The 18445-nt window shown below is 46.9% G+C and overlaps 1 protein-coding gene across 2 annotated transcripts in view; it reads left to right on the top strand.

Annotated features, from left to right (window-relative positions):
• Positions 1-16512, top strand: part of Dguok (deoxyguanosine kinase) — a 29657-nt gene extending 13145 nt beyond the window's left edge. For both annotated transcript variants that reach the window (XM_006994351.4, XM_015987837.3), the window contains 5 exons: positions 4599-4786; positions 8157-8304; positions 13795-13910; positions 14420-14519; positions 16269-16512. In XM_006994351.4, the coding sequence (XP_006994413.1) occupies positions 4599-4786; positions 8157-8304; positions 13795-13910; positions 14420-14519; positions 16269-16295 (579 nt within the window). In that variant the 3' untranslated portion in view covers positions 16296-16512. The remainder of the gene's footprint in view (positions 1-4598; positions 4787-8156; positions 8305-13794; positions 13911-14419; positions 14520-16268) is intronic.
• The last annotated feature ends 1933 nt before the right edge of the window (positions 16513-18445 follow it).

Raw genomic sequence — 18445 nt, 5'->3', positions numbered from 1 at the left:
GATTAAAGGCGTGCACTACCACCCATCTGGTTTAGTTTTTTGGTTTTTTTGTTTGGGGTGGTGATTGTTGTTTGTTTGGGATTTGGGGTATGAGTGTTGAGACAGGGTTTCTCTGTGTATGTAGCCTTGGCTGTCCTGGAACTCACTTTGTAGACCAGGCTGGCCTTGAACTCACAGAGATCCATCTGCCTCTTCCTTCGGAATGCTGGGATTAAAGGTGTGCACCACCACTGCCCAGACAGGTTTAGTTTTTCTGTAGTCAAATTGGTTCATCTTTACTTCACTAATTGTTGCCTTGGGTGTTAAAGGCTGCCTCTCTCTCTCTCTCTCTCTCTCTCTCTCTCTCTCTCTCTCTCTCTCTCTCTCTCTCATGTGTGTGATACACATATGTGAGTGTGCACAGGCATGTGTGGCCAGAGCAGGATATTGAGTGTTTTCCTCTGTCACCCTCTGCTATATTGCCTTGGTACAGTGTCTCATTAAACCTGAAGCTAGACTTTTCATCTGGGCTGTCTCTAACCCCAAAAGCTTTGCTTTTTCCGTTGATACTGGGATTCCAAACACAAGTCCTCATGCTTTCAGAGCAAGCACTCTTACCCACTGAACCGTCTCCCCAGACCTGAAAGTTTTAGGTTTAGTTAGTTAGTGAAGGGGAAGAGCGCCATGGTACCTTTGGAGATCAGAGGACAACCTTCAGGAGTCAATATATATTGGTCCTGGGGATTGAATTTAGGTTGTCTGGCTTAGCAGCAGATTCCTTTACCCCCTGAGCCATCTTGGAGGCTCTGTTTTTTGTTTTTATGACTCCAGTAGCTCAAGATTTTAAAAATAGCCTCCTGTATTTCTTTATGCTGTGTGTGGCTTTAAAAGTTGTAAGACTTGCCAGGTGGTGGTGGTGGTGGTGGTGGTGGTGGTGGTGGTGGTGGTGGTGGTGCACGCCTTGAATCCCAGCACTCAGGAGGCAGAGGCATGTGGGTCTCTGCGAGTCAGAGGCCAGCCTGGTCTACAGAGTGAGTTCCAGGACAGCCAGGGCAACACAGAGAAACCCTGTCTCAAAAAAAAAAAAAAAAAAAAGTTGTAAGACTTAATTTTATGTGTATGGGCGTTGTATGTCTGTGTACCACATGCATGCTTGGTGCCCACAGAGGCCAGAAGAGGGCATTAGATCCTCTAGAACGGGAGTTACTGATGGTTGTGAGCTGCCATGTGGATGCTGGAAATAAAACCCAGGTCTACTGGACAGCAACAAGTGCTGTTAACCACTGAGCCATCTCTCCAGCCCCCATTTTATTTTTTTAAGCAAATAGTTATCTGACTGGTCCAGTAGTGCTCTTATGTAGCTTATTCCTGAGTAGATATATACTGTATCATTAATGATATTTATCCTCATTATCCGTCAAACTTCTATAGCTATTTTGACGGGAAGCAGTTGATTGTATTTGAATAGTGTGACTCAATTCTCATATGGAGTCCTTTACCCAGGCTTCTAGACAATAGTTGTTGCCTCTAAGAAGAGTTTTCCAGTATTCATGACTCATCTCTGTCTTCCTGCTTGCTTTGGGTAGAGTTTGCAGAAGAGTATTAAATAACTTTAGGAGGGTGGTCATTATTCTTTCTGCCCTTGGTGAAACTCCCTCTAATGTCAGTGTTCTGTCCTCTGTTACTCCCTGTGGAAGGAGGCCCCTGCTGGTAATAGTACTGGGTGCTCACTTTTTATCAACAGCCAATGTTGAGTTTTCTTCGTAAGTCTTCTTAGCATCCTTTACCATGAGACAATTATGGCTGCTGATGCTGCTTCTCCTTTTAAAGGTGGGGTCTTATGTGACCAGGCTGGTCTGGAATTTGCTTTGTAATTCTGGCTGGCCTCAAACTCACGTGGATCCTTCTGCCTCAGGCTTCCATGTGCCACCACAGCTGGCTTTGTCAGCTTTTCAGAAAAATATTATATATATAAAGTTTGAGGTAATTCATCAGTGGTAAGATGCCATTGTAGGACAGAATCTATTTAGACTTTTTAGGAAAAGGGAAATGTCTTAGGTTTAGTTTAGTAATCATTGAAGATGTAGCCCAGATTCAAATATATGGGAAAAATAATTGTTCCCTCCGAATTCTCGTTTTGAGGATCTGCTCTTTCTGTTAACTGTGAAACATGAATATTAACATTTGTGATTTTTTTTTCTATTCCACCTGTCTTTCCTTGTAATTTCCCTTTGCATTTTTATTTATTATTATTTTTCATTTTTTTATTTTTTTGGTTTTTCGAGACAGGGTTTCTCTGTGTAGCTTTACGCCTTTCCTGGAACTCACTCTGTAGACCAGGCTGGCTTCAAACTCACAGAGATCCACCTGCCTCTGCTTCCCGAGTGCTGGGATTAAAGGCATGCGCCACCACCGCTCGGCCCCTTTGCATTTTTAATTGGTTTTGCTTTACATTTGTAGATTTCAATACTGCTTCATTTCCCATTTTAAGTCTTTGTGGGATCTTCATTAATTTATTGGAATTAAAAGGAAAAACTCTTGTGTTTAATTTTTTTCTTGAAACCATGCCTGTTCTTTCTTCTTTCTTTCCTCCTTCATTTTAAAGATTTTTTATTATTATTTTAAATTATGTGTATGTGAGGGGGGTATGTACAGGCACACTCACACAAACATAGACATATATGCATACACAATTTTAAAATATATATTTATAAGAGATACAAAATTGTAGAATATATATATACACACCACATACACACACACACACACACACACACACACACATACACACACACACACACACACACACACACACACACACACATATGTGTATATCCTGCAGCTGAAAAGGAACAAGTCAGTCTCTGTGCTGAGAGAGCTATTGTCCAAAACAGGAAACAAAAACGAATGTCTCAACAAGAGTCAGATTGCCTCACTGATAAAATGAGAACAGGCTGTCAAAAACAAAAAGGTCAGAGGACAACCTTGGGTGTAGGTCCTCACCTCCATCTCAGTGGAGACAGCCTTGAGTTCACCGCTGCAGTGTGTGCCAGGCTGCTGGGCTGCCGGCCCGGGGACCCTCCTGTCTCTGCTCTGCCATGCTGTGCCTGCTACCGTGCCCGGACTTCTGTGGACTCTGGGGTGGAGCTGAGCTCTGTTCTACCCTTGTGTGTCAGTCACTCTACCCCCCCGAGCCGTCCCCACAGCCATGTATTTTATACTACTGTCCTGTTGACACATTTGAGCAATGTTCGCATTTCCTGTGAGGAGTCTGCTCTCCTTTACTTCCAAACTTAATGATACTCTTTGCCAGAAACTTCTTTCTGTTCTTTACAGCGTAAATGACTGGACATTTGTCACATGCTTGGCCTTCTCATCAGCTCTTTATATATCTTAGTCATCCGCATTGTGAACTCCTTGAGTCCAGTTACTGCATCTTGTTCATCTTGATAGGAGAGGTGTTAGAATGAAGAACCTAGAGAGAGCCCGTTTGAGCCCCATTCCCTACTTATTCCCCCATGGGACCTTATACAAGTAAATTACTTAGCCTCCTAGTGGATTTCCCCTTTGTAAAATGCTTCTAACATTACTCACCTTGGGAAGCTGTTTGGAAGATGAAATAACAGTCCAGTGAACTCTGAAGTATTACTTCCTTTTTCTCTACGCCTTACAGCACCCAGGCCATGTAGTATACCTTGGCCACACAAGCCTTCAGTAGCAATGATTGAATGAATGAATGAATGAATGATGAAGGGAAAAAGGAAGGAAGATACAAGGTGCTTTGCTTAAAATTTATTTTTATAGCCTGACAGTGGTGGGGCACACCTTTAATCCCAGCACTTGGGAGGCAGAGCCAGGCAGATCTCTGTGAGTTCAAGGCCAGCCTGGTCTACAGAACGAGTTCCAGGAAAGGCTCCAAAGCTACACAGAGAAACCCTGTCTCAAAAAACAAGCAAACAAACAAAAATTTACTTTTGCATTGAATCAGTAACTGAGCCTAGAAAATATACCTGGGCTCCTGAGCGTCCACTCCTTGTTCCACCTGAACATTCAGAGTGGTATTTCAGATTGCATTTCACGGTTCCTACACTAAAGAAGGAACTAAACTTTGTTTGAACAAAGTATGATCCTTCTATGAAAGACACAGAAGTTTGTTTAATTCATTGGTTATTTAGATTCTCAAATAAGCAATTGTTTTCTTTCTTATCTGCCTTGAAGTTTGAAAAATAATAGCAAATGGAATCTGAAGGTCAACATGGTATTAAAGTAGAAGGATTTGATTCAGAGGAGAAGTTGTAGGTGACAGTCAGTCAATGCACCCCAAATAGACTCCACAAGTCCAGTCTTCAGTGTGTATGTGAATTGTCTGTGAGTTTTACTTTGCTCGCTCTGTTCCAGTAAATGTGTTGTGTCATCTCTCTCTGTCAGATTCTTACCACACAAGGTTGAACAGTCTTCCCTGCTTACATAGTTCAAACTAAGCTGGAAAAGCATACCTTTTTCATGTTTTCAGTGGAAGGACACAGCTGTGGTTATTTTTGACATTAAATACTGAATCTTCTTGAGGAAGAAAATAATACACCTTCTAGGAAATTGTCCTCTTCTGCATTCTCCCATAGGACAACACTTCCAAAGGTCATGGAAACTTGCTAGAAATGATGTACCGAGAGCCAGCCAGATGGTCCTATACATTCCAGACGGTTTCCTTTATGAGCCGTCTGAAAGTGCTGCTGGAGCCCCTTCCAGGGAGACTCCTACAGGCAGAGAAGTCCGTGCAAATCTTCGAGAGGTCTGTGTACAGTGACAGGTAAGACACCAACACTCTGCCAACTCCCTAAGGGGTAAACGGGGAAGTGCTTTTAGTAAAGTCTAGCAGCCAGCTTGGGAAGTGTGTCCATCTATTCTGGGAAAGCATGCTCATCCAGGGCTCAGGCCACCAACAGACAAAGGCACAGGGTGTCTTGATCTGGTCATTGTGCAGAGTTTGAATTTGAATGACTTTGGTGGGAGAAAATGATCTGTCTTGAGCCCCATGACTCAAGATGGAACATTCTGTATCTTCGCCTGCCTCCATCACTGGAGACACTTGGTTACCCATTTAATTCCAAGTTAAGTAAGCTAGTTGCAGCTCTTACTGGAAAGCCTCCTGAAATTAAAAAATGAGAGTTTGTGGGCTGGAGAGATGGCTAAGCAGTTAAAAACATTCCCTGTTTTTCCAGAGGACCCAGGTTCTATTCCCAGCACCTGTGTGGCTACTCACAACCATCAATAACTCTAGTTCCAGGGGATCTAACACCCTCTTCTGATCTCTGATGGCACCAGGCATACATATGATGCATATATAGACATGCAGGCAAAATATCTTACACGTAAAATAAAACAATAATTTAATTTTTTTTAAATGAGAGTTCAAGGCCATCGATATTGGCATACATCCCTTTTATCTCAGCAGTTGGGAGGCAGAGGCAGGTTGATCTCTGTGACTTTGAGGCCAGCCTGGTCTACATAGTGAATTCTAAGTCAGACAGGGCTACATAGTGAGACCCTGTCTCCAAAAAAGGAGGGGAGAGTTCATTTGTAAATCACATGACCATTCTGACTGCACTTCAGGATCACACCAGCTATGTGGAAGAGACAGTGCTGTGCCATCCTTCGTCCCAGGGTCTGAGAAGAGTCTGCTCTTTAGAAAGCTAACTGTTCATGTCATAGCTAGTTGGCTCCAGGTTCTAGTTCATTTCTACAGCACATGTGCCTCTCCTCTCTGGAGCTGTACCTCCCAGGCTAGGAAGCTGGCCCACATGAACTACCTAGGCTGTTGGAGGCACTCAGACTTGCTGTTTTGAGTTCTAGCCTCTTAGTATGGAGGGCTTATGAGAATCCCCTCAGAGGGAAACAGACATGTTTTGTTAATTACAAGTGCTTTGATGTTCGTTTAAAAAGAGTCCCAACTGTAGCCCTAGGTGGCCTAGAACTCAGTGACACTAGGTTGACCTCATACCCATAGTGATCCTCCCGCCTCTGCCTTCTGAGTATCATGCCACCAGATGCCTGGTAGAAATGAATTGTTAAGAACTATCTGGGTCTTGACATTTCCTCGAAAAGGAGTAGGCAGTTGGTTATACCGTGTGCCGTTACACCATAGAAGCTGCTTTCATTGAAGGGGGACATTTTCAGGTAGAAAGGATAACCTGTTATAAATCTAATCTCAAGAGTATTTAGACTTCAGTCCTTTAAAAATGTATTTCAGGAACTGAGAGTATGACTCAATGGTCCTTTTTGTGCCCGAGGCATGAGTTCAAGCCCCAATGCCAAAAGGGAAAAACTCATTCCTTTATTAGTTTGATCAGTATAGGTTTATTGACTATCTCCTGCACCAGGCTTTGCCCTAGGGCAACACCAGAGTCCTTAGTCCCTGTTCCAGTGAGGACACTCCTTCCCAAGGACTGCATACATGTTCACAAGTGTGTGTGTGGTGTCCAGAGGACAGTACTGCAGGGAGGAAGAAATGGAAGTGTTTTCTGGTTGAATTGATGAAAACCCCAGTGTGGCTTCGGAACAGAGCCCAGGATTGCTAGGCCCTCAGCCCTGTTCTGCCTGCGGCTCCCCACACCTCTCTGTGTTTAGCCCCCACTCCCCTTCTGCCCATTATCACCAGCTATGGAGAACAGGAAGTGCCCACCCCAGGAGAGGCAGAGGCTCCTGTTACAGCCTTGGTCATCTTTATTGGCAAGATAAAGCTTTTGTCTTTTAGCTGTCCTTGGAGAAGCTGGCAGCATTTTTCAAAACTTGAGTTATAAAAGTCACCTTCTTGTTGCCTTCAGAGAGCTGTAGCTGAAACAGTCTAGTCTGGGCAAGTTCACTTTTGGAGTTTGCAAATTAGCTTCTTCGTGGCCTAGGAAGAGCAGTTATAATGACTTAGGATTGTTGGTTACTGAGTGATCACCACCCTTCTGAGCACTTCACAGTTATGATATGTAATCATTCCCTCCCGTGGGCTGCGAGTCAGGTAACTTTCCAAGGCAACATGGCTTATGGAAGCTGCAGCTGGATCAGACCCTGCAGAGTCACTTAGAAAGCCACTCTCTTAAAGGTGACACAGCTTTGCAGTTTGCACTTCCTTGAGCCAGTCACAAGGGCTTTGGATTTCATTTCCCCAGAAGTGGCCAGTTGGTGAGATTGCCTTAGAAACTGGAGTTCATTGTTGTGGATGTAAATTGTTTTTGTATCAAGCTTTAAGGGCCAAATTGACCCTTTGGAAGCCATGATTTCTGCAGCTATGATTTCTCAACTTGCCAGATCCTCCTTCTGTTGTGTAGTAAGCAAAGAGGGAAGTTAGTTTGATATCTCAGCTTTAGCCATATTTGATCTGATGGGAAGCTCAGCAGAGGAAGCTAGGCTCCTGTATGCTCTGTGTGCTTTTGGTATTGCCAAAGTCAGCTCCAGAGCTGATAACCACAGGCCGGTGTCCCCCTGCTTCTCAGCTACAAAGCATAATGGCTTAGCAGCTGAGACTCAGATGCCCTCATTCTGAAATGCAGTGTGGAAGGGTGGCTTACCCTGTGTTCCCTCAGGTTTTGTCTGGAGTCTTGCTATAGTAATGAAGAAATCTGCAAGGTTCAGGTTTCCATGTACGTGTTGTGTGTCTTGACTAGATCCGTTTCTGGAGGCCCTTTCCTTGTTGTGGGCTGCTCCATCTGCGAGCTATAGTGTGGGCCTGTGACAGGTCAGTGCCTCTGTCATTGCAGTGCTGAGCAGGATGGATGCTGTAGACTGAGAACTCAGATTTCCAGGGCTGGAGAGACGGCTTAGCAGTTAAGAGCATTTGCTTCTCTTATACAGGAGCCAATTTTCATTCCCAGCACCCACATCAACTGGCTCACAACTGCCTGTGAGTCTAACACAGAGAATCCAGTGCCCTCTTCTGGCCTCCACAAGCTCCCACATGCATGTACACAAACCCACACAAAGATATACACACACACACATAAATAATAAAATTTTTTTTTCTTCAAAATAATTTGTATTTCCTAAGGGCTGCTGGGAGCTAGAATGGTTAAGTGATTTGGATAAACATGAACAAACCAGTTATTGATTTTTCTACTTTTCTCCCTCTTCTGTCTTTCATCCCACTTCCCATTCTCCTTCACCCCAACCTCCCACTCAACACTTCCAACCAGGTATATCTTTGCAAAGAACCTTTTTGAAAATGGTTCCCTCAGTGACGTCGAATGGCACATCTATCAGGACTGGCATTCTTTTCTCCTGAAGGAGTTTGCAGACCGGCTCTTGTTACATGGCTTCATCTATCTCCAGGCTTCTCCCCAGGTAACTCTGAACCTAAAACCTTAGATGTTAGAACTGCATGAAACATAAGAGATGACCTCCTCTAAGCTTCTGGTTTCCTGGTTGGAGAAGTTAGGTCTCACCAGCAAAGAGAGTGTAAGTATACACCAATACTCTAGCACTGAGCACCCATCTCCCAGGGGCCTTCTGCAGCTGCAGTAGCATGCTCAAGCAGTTGCCTGTATGTAGAAGTAGTCCTCTTGGTGGAGAAACAAGCTAGAACAAACTAGGCATTGTTTTTAGCTCTAGGTTTGCAGGTCAGACACTCAGCCCTGCCGCCACCTGCTTTAGTCCATTCCCATGTCAGGTCAACTGAGGCTTCAGTTGTCCCTTCTGTCTTCTGACTAGGATATGAGGAAGGAAGGAATGTTTCCTCCCTCATTCTGATTTGTAGCCCACATTTTGGTCCTTGAGAAGGCCCTCAGGCAGGAGGACTGCAGAATTGTGCTCCCTGGCTCTGATTCTGCAACTTGAACTTTGGAGCCAGTTTGGCCCGTGGGATGATGTCCTGACAGGAGGCCTGTGGAGACAGCATTGGCCCTTGGCTCCTGCTGACTAGTAGTGACCTTGGCTAGACCCTGGAAAGTGTTCCACTGAAGGAGTCTTTGTCTATAAAGCAGATCTCTTGAAAGACTCTTGAAGGCAGGATTCGAAGTCAAGGAAAAGCTTTTTTTTTTTTTTTTTTTGAGAGAGAGACATTTCACAGGTGTGGTCAGATGCCAAGAATGTCCATCATTGCAGAAAGCAAGCCAGCTGTCTGCAGCCTGGGGCTGAGCTGTGGACAGAAGGGAGCCTGGGGGGCACACTGAGTAGAGTTGAGGACAAGTGGGAGAGTTCCTGTCATGTCATGTTGCAGGGCCCAAGGAGAGGACCAGAAGGAAGGGGCAGCCAGGAGAGAGGTTTGGGAGGGCAGCCTGGGGCTGGATTTGTGCGCCTTTCTTTTGCTTGTGCTTTTTTTAAGGTTTTTGTATGTTTTGATTTTTAGTTTTTTTGTTTTGTTTTGAGGGGGTTTTGTTTGGGTGGGTGTTCTTGTTTTGAGACAGTGTCTCACTAAGTAGCTCTAGCTGTTCTGGAATTCACTATGTAGACCAGGCTGGCCTCAGACTGACAGAGACCCACCTGCCTCTGCTTCTGCCTCCCAGGTGTTAGGATTAAAGGTATGCCCCCCCCCCATGCCTGGCTGCATTTCTTTTTTCTAATAGGACATTTCCTCCTTCCTCTTCCTCTTCTAACAACTCTTGGTGTGTGTGTGTGTGTGTGTGTGTGTGTGTGTGTGTGTGTGTGTGTGTGTGTGTGTGTGTACGTGCACACACGCACTCAGAGTGTGAGTGTCTACATGCACAAGTACACACAAGCCACAGAGGACAACTTTGGGGTGTCATTTCTCTCCTTCCACCTTTCCAGAGATTTCAGGGATGGAACTCAAGTCACCAGGCCTGCTTTGTACCAAGCTTTTTCTTTTTGGGCCACCAACCAGCTCCTAAATTGTGACACAGAGACTCTTATTAGTTCAGTCTAGCTTAGGCTCATTTCTGGCTAGCTCTTTTAACCTAAATTAGCTTGTTTCTCTTTATTTTCTGCCTTTTCCTTTACTTTTCTTTCCTTCTGTCTCTCTTACTTTCCTGCTTCCCCACTGGCTGGCTTCTTGCCCCAGGCAAGTCCCTCCCTTTCTCCCTCATTCTCTCCTCTCTTCTTCTCTCGTTCTCTTCTACTTATTCTCTCCGTCCACCAGCCCCGCCTATCCCTCTTCTGCCTAGCTATTGGCCATTCAGCTTTTTTTTTTTTAAACTAATCAGGTACCTTAGGCAGGCAAGGTGAAACAAGTGGAATAGATCTTTACATAATTTAACACACATCCTTACATTGTTAAACAAATGTAACACACCTTTACACTTTTACAGCTAAAGTAATAGTTCACAGCATGAACAAATGTAACACATCATTGTATAAATGTTCCACAACACTGCTTGGCAAGTGCCTTTGCCTGCTGAGCTGTCTTACCAGCCCCGTCAGGACTTGACGGTATGGTAGAGCGTGGGGAGTTCCTGGGCTGTGATGCCAAAGCTAGGTCATATCAGAGTAAGAGAGTCTAGGTGGAGTTTTCAGTGCAGATAGAACTGAACTAGATACTCACAAGTCCTAAGGGCTGAGGAGAATCTTCTGTGAAGTGAAGTCATCTGGCTAGTGGACACACTAGCCTGACTGCTTTCCGTGGTCCGAGGAGGAATAAAAGATGCACTCGAGAGGCAGAGGCAGGCAGATCTCTGTGAGTTCCATGCCAGCATGGTCTACAGAGTGAGTTCCAAGACAGTCAGATCTACATAGTGAGACTCTGTCTCGAAAACAAAAAAAAAGATGCACATCGTGAAGGCGGGTGGTTTTATGGGTGGAAAGTGGTCCCTGAGTGAAAGAGAGGAGCCTTCTCCCACAGCGGATGACAGAACGAGGCTGAGGTAGGGTTCTGTGGGAGAGGAAGGCTCTCCAGCAGTGGGATGCTGTGGAGTAGGACAGACGGAGGTGTGGGTGGAGTTAGAGGAGGTGTTAGATTTCTCATGAGAGTCATGGGGCGGCTGGCCTGAGAAGCAGGGGTTGAAGGCTGAGGCTGGGAGAAGGGAGAGTGTTGACCTAACCTATTCTGAGAGAGACAGCAACAGCATGGTCGTCTCAGGGCCGGGCAGCGGTGCTGGGGAAGCCGTGGGCGGAGACGGTGAGCTGAGAGCAAAGCAGGGCTGCCAGGCGTCCACAGAGCAAGCCGGTCTCCCTCCTCCTCCTCAAGGCCCTTTGAGGGGCCGGGTGAAAGGGCAGGGTGGCGGTAGGAGTGGGGGCTGTCACTGGGGGGTGGTTTGTCCCTTCGGAGGCTAATTGAAGTGATTGATTTGAGATTGACTTGAGATCTTAGTGCTGCTTGGATGGTGTTAGATACAGGAACCCAGGAATGCCAGAGGATGAATAGGGCATGGGTTCAAGCTAGTGCCCAGCACAGCACAGACTCCTGGCAAATACTGGCTTCAGAGTCCGTGAGACAGGCTCCAGGCCCCTGTCCACCTGTCCTCCCTTAAATTCAAGGAAGCTGGCAATCACAGCAATAATACTAATTGGAGGAGAAATGACTGGACCTGTGTTCCCTACCCCTTGGAGTCAAGATTGAGGGTGCAGCTGGCTGTATGCCTCAGGATTGCTATCCCTGTCTGGGACAGCGAATCATGGACACAGTGCTGGGGGCTGCATGAGAACAGGGCCCCCTGAGCTTGAGACTTGAGTGGCATAGTGAGCAGGTCCCTTGACAGTCACAGCCTAGCAGGTCCCCGGGAAGCTGACCGCAGAGTCCCTACCCGCCACCTCTACCCACACCATCTTCCCCTTCCCATTCTGGCGTGTGCTCCCTGTGGGGACTGAAATGAAGTGGGGCTAGCATAAAACTGTTCTGTGGGACCTGTTTAAAATAATTTATTAGCTGGGTGTGGTGTGCACTCCTTTAATCCCAGCACACAGAAGGCAGAGATATGCAGATTTCTGAGTTTGAGGCCAGCCTGGTCTACAGAGTGAGTTCGAAGACAGCCAGGGATACACAGAGAAACCCTATCTTTAAAAAAAAAAAAACAAAAAAACTAAAACTAACTAAATAAAATAATTCATTATAACTATGTCAGTAAGAATTATGCCAAATATTCAAAGTAGGACTTTGTCTAGACTTTAAAGGGAAGAAAAGTTTGCTCAGTTTAGGAAATTAATAATAGAAAGGGAAATACTAACTGATTTTAATAGATCCAGGCTGGTGTCAATGGTTGTCTGTAGTCAATGCGTGAATAATTATAAATAGCTTTTACAAGAATGGTTCTGTCCTTGTGTGCATTTGAAAACATGGTTATATTGTTTTTAATATTCATTTACTCCAATTCAGACAATATTTTTCTCTCAGAGGAGAAAATAAAGTAACTTAGCTGAAGCTGCTTGCTTGTGGAAAGGTAGTGTGGTTAATCTCTGAGGAGGCAATTGGGCAGCCTATAATAGGAAGAGCTCGTGCCTTTTGTACATTTCAGAAGATGGAGTCAAGAGTGTATGTGTGCGTAAACTGCTGCTGAAAGCATAATCACAGTAGTTGTGTGTGAGGAGAACTGAGTAGCTGAAGTCAGGAGTTTATTGAGAAAGAGGACAACAGAGTGCCAGGTCAGCCTGGACTAGATCTGGAACTGTCTCAGCGGTGGGGGAGCTAAAGAAGAGTTGTTTGCGTGGTTTCATTTCCTTAAGGGAAAGGGGGAGAGTCCTGAGTCAGTGGGTTAATCTGCCCATACTTCAGGACTGCTGACGTGAACACTGACGTTTGGAGAGTCCTGAGTCGGTGGGTTAATCTGCCCATACTTCAGGACAGCTGACATGACTACTGACATGTTTGGCCAGGCAGAAAGAGGAACGGGGCAATTCAGGCAAAACCAACATTTGGAGTAGAGGTTTTGAGGTAGAAAGGAGCTTGGTCTGTCTCATAAGAAGGAGCCAAGTCTGGCTGAAGCAGTGAGCAGGGAGGAGCTGAGGAAGTTGAGGACACGTAGGAGGGGTGGCCTTATGCGCTGGGTGAAGGAAACAGGTCTCAGAAGCAGAGAACCTCAGACCTGCAGGTGGAAGCAGACTAGAGTTCTACAAAAGGGGAAGGGAGGGAGGAGCTAGTGTCAAGACTCAAGTTTCCTTTCACTGGGTGTTAGCTTTGACCTGTGCAGATGTCTGCTCCAGAGTGAGTGCTTGGTCTAGTAAGAAAGAGATGTTTCAAACTGCTTACCCCTTTATAAGTAGAACGGCACTCACGAGCCAGGCACCTGGAAAGCTGAGGCAAGAGGATGGCAAATTCACAACTTCTTCAAGCCTGTGGTTATGTCTGTCACTGGCAAAGAACCTATGGAGCAGAGTACTTTAAGTGGAGACACAAGTACCATAGAAGGCTGGAGTGAGGGACAGCCTGGAAGGAGAAATGGCCTTTGCTAGAATCTTAATGTGCCCTACCTTAGAGCAGCCTCGCTACCTCTGGGTGGGTGGAGGACGGAGAATGGGCAGCCCACTGAGACTGCAGGACCTGCACATGACAGCTGACGGACTGTAAGTAAGGCCTGTGCTCTCTCCATGCACTTCTTCACACGGGAGACAGAGAGGCAGGAGGCTCTTGGAATGTCCAGGTGAGAGGCATGAGCACCAAGGCAGAGGTGAGAGGACAGCCAATAGAGAGGCTAGAATCTGCTGGCTTCTTGATGTGGTTCCCAGTGTGGCTGACTGGGAGAATGTGGTTGCCGTTAACCAGCTGAGGCTACTCCAAGTTAGAGCAGTCTGAGGCAGAGGTGAACAAAACAGTACCAGTGTTCTGAGTAAGAGAACAAGGCAGCAAAAGCAAGGTCATGGCTTGTGGTACCCAAAGAAGACATACAGATATTTTGTGGGTTGCTTGGCTCTGGAAGACTGCAGTGTAACAGAAGGGGGATTGTCTTTTAGGTTTGTTTGGAAAGACTGTACCAGAGGGCCAGAGAAGAAGAGAAAGGCATTGAGCTGGCCTATCTTGAACAGCTGCATGGTCAGCATGAAGACTGGTTTATTCACAAGACTACCAAGTGAGTATGTACCCGGCAGACAGAGGCCTCCGCCACCCTGCTGAGCACAAGCTGAGCACACAGCCCAGGACTGTAAGGACACGGAGGGAAGTGCCCAACATCTGTCAGCTAGGAGATGTCCTGTCAAATACAACCCATGCGTCCCGAAAGGCATCTGGTAGATTCTCTCCCTCCTTCCTTTCCTTCCTCTTCCCTAGTTTGTGCCTTGTGATGAATGCTTGTCATAATCGGCTCAGGATGGAGGGCTGAAAGGTTTTAGAAAAATGTCCGTTTGAATAGACCTCTTAGTTTCTGCCTGTTCTTCTTCAGGCTTGGAGTGTTCACTTCAAATGTTTGAGTGCTGACTTCAGTAGCAATTTTAGGACTAGAGAGAGTCTCAGCCTTCCACTTTGCAGGCAGTTTCATTGAATTCTTTTAAAACTACTGTCTACAGGCAGAGGCATCAGGTTCTGAATGGTAGTGTGGTGGGTAAATGACGTTACCCTGGCGTTTCTGTCTTGCTGCTCCAGGCTCCACTTCGAAGCTCTGCAGCACACGCCAGTGCTGGTGCTGAACGTCAGTGACGATTTCTCTGAAAACGCCGCCAAACAAGAAGAGCTCATGAGACAGGTGAGCAGAACCTCGGCCTTTGCTGGTTCCCAGTGCAGTACTTTCATCTCCCTGCTCTGTGTCTGTCCTTTGCAGTGGTTCTCAGTGCAGTGCTCTCCTCTCCCGCTCTCTGTCTGTCCTTTGCAGTGGTTCCCAGTGCAGTGCTTTCATCTCCCTGCTCTGTGTCTGTCCTTTGCAGTGGTTCCCAGTGCAGTGCTCTCCTCTCCAGCTCTGTGTCTGTCCTTTGCAGTGGTTCCCAGTGCAGTGCTCTCCTCTCCTGCTCTCTGTGTCTGTCCTTTGCAGTGGTTCCCAGTGCAGTGCTCTCCTCTCCCACTCTGTGTCTGTCCTTTGCAGTGGTTCCCAGTGCAGTGCTCTCCTCTCCCGCTCTCTGTCTGGCCTTTGCAGTGGTTCCCAGTGCAGTGCTCTCCTCTCCCGCTCTCTGTGTCTGGCCTTTGCAGTGGTTCCCAGTGCAGTGCTCTCCTCTCCCACTCTCTGTGTCTGGCCTTTGCAGTGGTTCCCAGTGCAGTGCTCTCCTCTCCCGCTCTCTGTGTCTGGCCTTTGCAGTGGTTCCCAGTGCAGTGCTCTCCTCTCCCGCTCTCTGTGTCTGTCTTTTGCAGTGATTCCCAGTGCAGTGCTCTCCTCTCCCGCTCTCTGTGTCTGGTCTTTGCAGTGGTTCCCAGTGCAGTGCTTTCCTCTCCCGCTCTGTCTGTCCTTTGCAGTGGTTTCCAGTGCAGTGCTCTCCTCTCCTGCCCTCTGTGTCTGGTCTTTGCAGTGATTCCCAGTGCAGTGCTTTCCTCTCCTGCCCTCTGTCTGTCCTTTGCAGTGGTTCCCAGTGCAGTGCTCTCCTCTCCTGCCCTCTGTGTCTGTCCTTTGCAGTGGTTCCCAGTGCAGTGCTCTCCTCTCCCGCTCTCTGTGTCTGTCCTTTGCAGTGGTTCCCAGTGCAGTGCTCTCCTCTCCTGCTCTCTGTCTGTCCTTTGCAGTGGTTCTCAGTGTAGTGCTTTCATCTCCCGCTCTGTGTCTGGCCTTTGCAGTGGTTCCCAGTGCAGTGCTCTCCTCTCCCGCTCTCTGTGTCTGTCCTTTGCAGTGGTTCCCAGTGCAGTGCTCTCCTCTCCCACTCTCTGTGTCTGTCCTTTGCAGTGGTTCTCAGTGTAGTGCTTTCATCTCCTGCTCTCTGTCTGTCCTTTGCAGTGGTTCCCAGTGTAGTGCTTTCCTCTCCCGCTCTGTGTCTGTCCTTTGCAGTGGTTCCCAGTGCAGTGCTCTCCTCTCCTGCCCTCTGTGTCTGGTCTTTGCAGTGGTTCCCAGTGCAGTGCTCTCCTCTCCTGCCCTCTGTGTCTGGTCTTTGCAGTGGTTCCCAGTGCAGTGCTCTCCTCTCCCGCTCTCTGTCTGGTCTTTGCAGTGGTTCCCAGTGCAGTGCTCTCCTCTCCTGCCCTCTGTGTCTGGCCTTTGCTTTGTACTTCACTTGCATTTCACACTCCAAAGCCCTGGGATTTTATGCAAGTTACAGTAAAATCCCAGCTCCAAGTGTGCTGGGTTAGTAAGTATCAGCCAGTTGACTCCAGCGTCTGCTGGCCAGCTGACGTCCCCCTCTAAGGTGTTCTAAAGTGAGAGACATGGAAGATGTGGGTTCTGTGCCCAGCTGCCACTTGGTGCTCTCTGACCCCAGGCAGCTCGCATTTCCTCGCCTCATAAATGCTCATGAGACTGAACCGCATACACTGCAGGGGAGTATTGAAACTGTGCAGTGTAACATTAGATCTTCTTTTCCTGCAGGTAAACACCTTTATAAGGAACCTGTAAGCCGTAATTAGACATCTTGGCTATGGTCTGGTTCCGACTTTCTGAAGCTAGTAAACGTTGACCTTCCATCCATCCTGCTATGCACATCCACTTGGCCCTCAAGCATCCGCACACTCGGGTGTGTGCTGTCTTCAGTACTGCTGTTGTCTTTTTTTTTTTTTTTTTTTTTTATCTCAAGCACTTTAAAAATAAAGCTGACTTAAGGTTGTTTTTCTAATTCACTTGTTCATTTATTTCAGGATATTATCTATTGATGCCTTTTCTCAACTCCATAATAGATACAGTTTCCGCCTAAGAAAAGGCTTAGCCTTTCTTCACCAGTTGCTCCTGTGTGATCACGTATCTGATAATCCAGGGCAGGGACTGTCCCAGAGCCACCAGCCAATCAAGCCTTTGTGTGAAGTGGGTGCCCAGTGTGTACCCCAAAATGGAGAAGCAGTGCATACCCCAAGAGCTTCTTTAGCTCTTCCTATCCACTGTTCCTAGTACTGAGGAGAAGGGATAAGAGAGTTAACCCCAGTCCTGGAGCTAAAGAGTTTGCCCAGAAGACAGGGCGAGAACAGCCTTTGACACTTGGGGTTTGGCTGTCCTGGTCTGTCTTCTGCGTACCCTCCGCACCTCAGCAGTGAGTGAAGCTCACAGCCGCAGAGAGTCTGTCTCTTGGTGCTGCTGCGCTAAGCACCAAGCGTACTTGTCAAGGGAAGAAAACCCCGTGGATGTATAGAATTGAAGTTCTCCATAGTGAGAAGCCCAGGTCAGGATTTGAGCACTTGGGCCCTCTACAGTTCTGCCGGCACACAAGACGCCACATGAACTGGGAGTTGGTGTCTTGGGAGACAGAAATCTTTACCGCCCTTTATGGTTTGAGAAAGTGTTGGACTTAGTACAGACAAGTCTATGAAGTTTTCAACAACACATCCAACAATTTCTTTACCCCGCATTAAGAAAATATGTGCTTTTTGTTGCTGCAGTAAACCATGACCAAAAACAACTTTGAGAGGAGAGGGCTCATTTTAGCTCACTGATTACAGTCCATCATGTTGCACAAATCCTAATTGGTCTTTTTGTTTGTTTGTTTTTTCGAGATAGGTTTCTCTGTGTAGCTTTGTGCCTTTCCTGGAACTCACTCTGTAGTCCAGGCTGGCCTCGAACTCACAGAGATCTGCCTGACTCTGCCTCCCAGGTGCTGGGAATAAAGGCGTGCGGCACCACCGCCCGGCCTAATTGGTCTTAATAATAAAAACCCCAAGTCAGATACCAAGGTGAATGCTGAAAGATCAGAAGCAGAGCAGCCAGCCACTAGAGAGACTTCTTACCTCCACGAATCCTCAGACTGAAAGGCCGAGCTCCTGTCTCCACCTTGCCTTAATCAATTCCTCTCTCCACCCAACCATATCACTTCCTGCCTCCACCTCTCTAGTGCTGGGATTAAAGGCATGAGATCCCAAGTGCTAGGATCAAAGGTGTGTGCCACCACAGCCTGGCTCTGCTTCTCGTTTAGACTGGATCAGACTTGTGTAGCCCAGGGTGGCCTTGAACTTACAGAGATCCATCTGCCTCTGCCTCTGCCTCCTGAGTGCTGGGATTAAAGGTGTGCGCTACCACTGTCTGGCCTCTGGCTAACTAGTGGCTTAGCTCCGCACTCTGAACTTCAGGCAAGCTTTATTTGTTAGATCACAAACAAAATATCACCACACCAATGTGGTAGTATTGTGTTCCCCAAATTTTGTGCACTCTAATAAACTTATCTGGGGTCAGAGACAGAACAGCCACTAGATACAAAGGCTGGAAAATGGTGGCACTCACACCATTTTAATCCTAGCACTCCAGAAATCCCTCTAGATTTCTGAGTTCAAGGCCACATTGGAAACGGCCAGGCTTGGTGACACACTCCTTTAATCCCAGAAAGCGAGCCTTTAATCCCAGGGAGTGGTGGTAGAAAGCAGAAAGGTATATAAGGTGTGAGGACCAGAAACTAGGAGCATTTGGCCTAGTTAAGCATTTGGCTGGTTAAGTTTTCAGGCTTCTAGCAGCACAGTTCAGCTGAGACCCATTCTGGATGAGGACTCAGAGGCCTCCAGTCTGAGGAAACAAGACCAGCTAAGGATCCGGCGAGGTGAGGTAGCTGTGGCTTGTTCTGGTTCTCTGAT

Source organism: Peromyscus maniculatus, chromosome 3, assembly GCF_049852395.1.
Source record: "Peromyscus maniculatus bairdii isolate BWxNUB_F1_BW_parent chromosome 3, HU_Pman_BW_mat_3.1, whole genome shotgun sequence".
In the NCBI taxonomy this organism is placed as follows: domain Eukaryota; kingdom Metazoa; phylum Chordata; class Mammalia; order Rodentia; family Cricetidae; genus Peromyscus; species Peromyscus maniculatus.
This window is presented reverse-complemented; position numbering and strand designations above follow the sequence as displayed.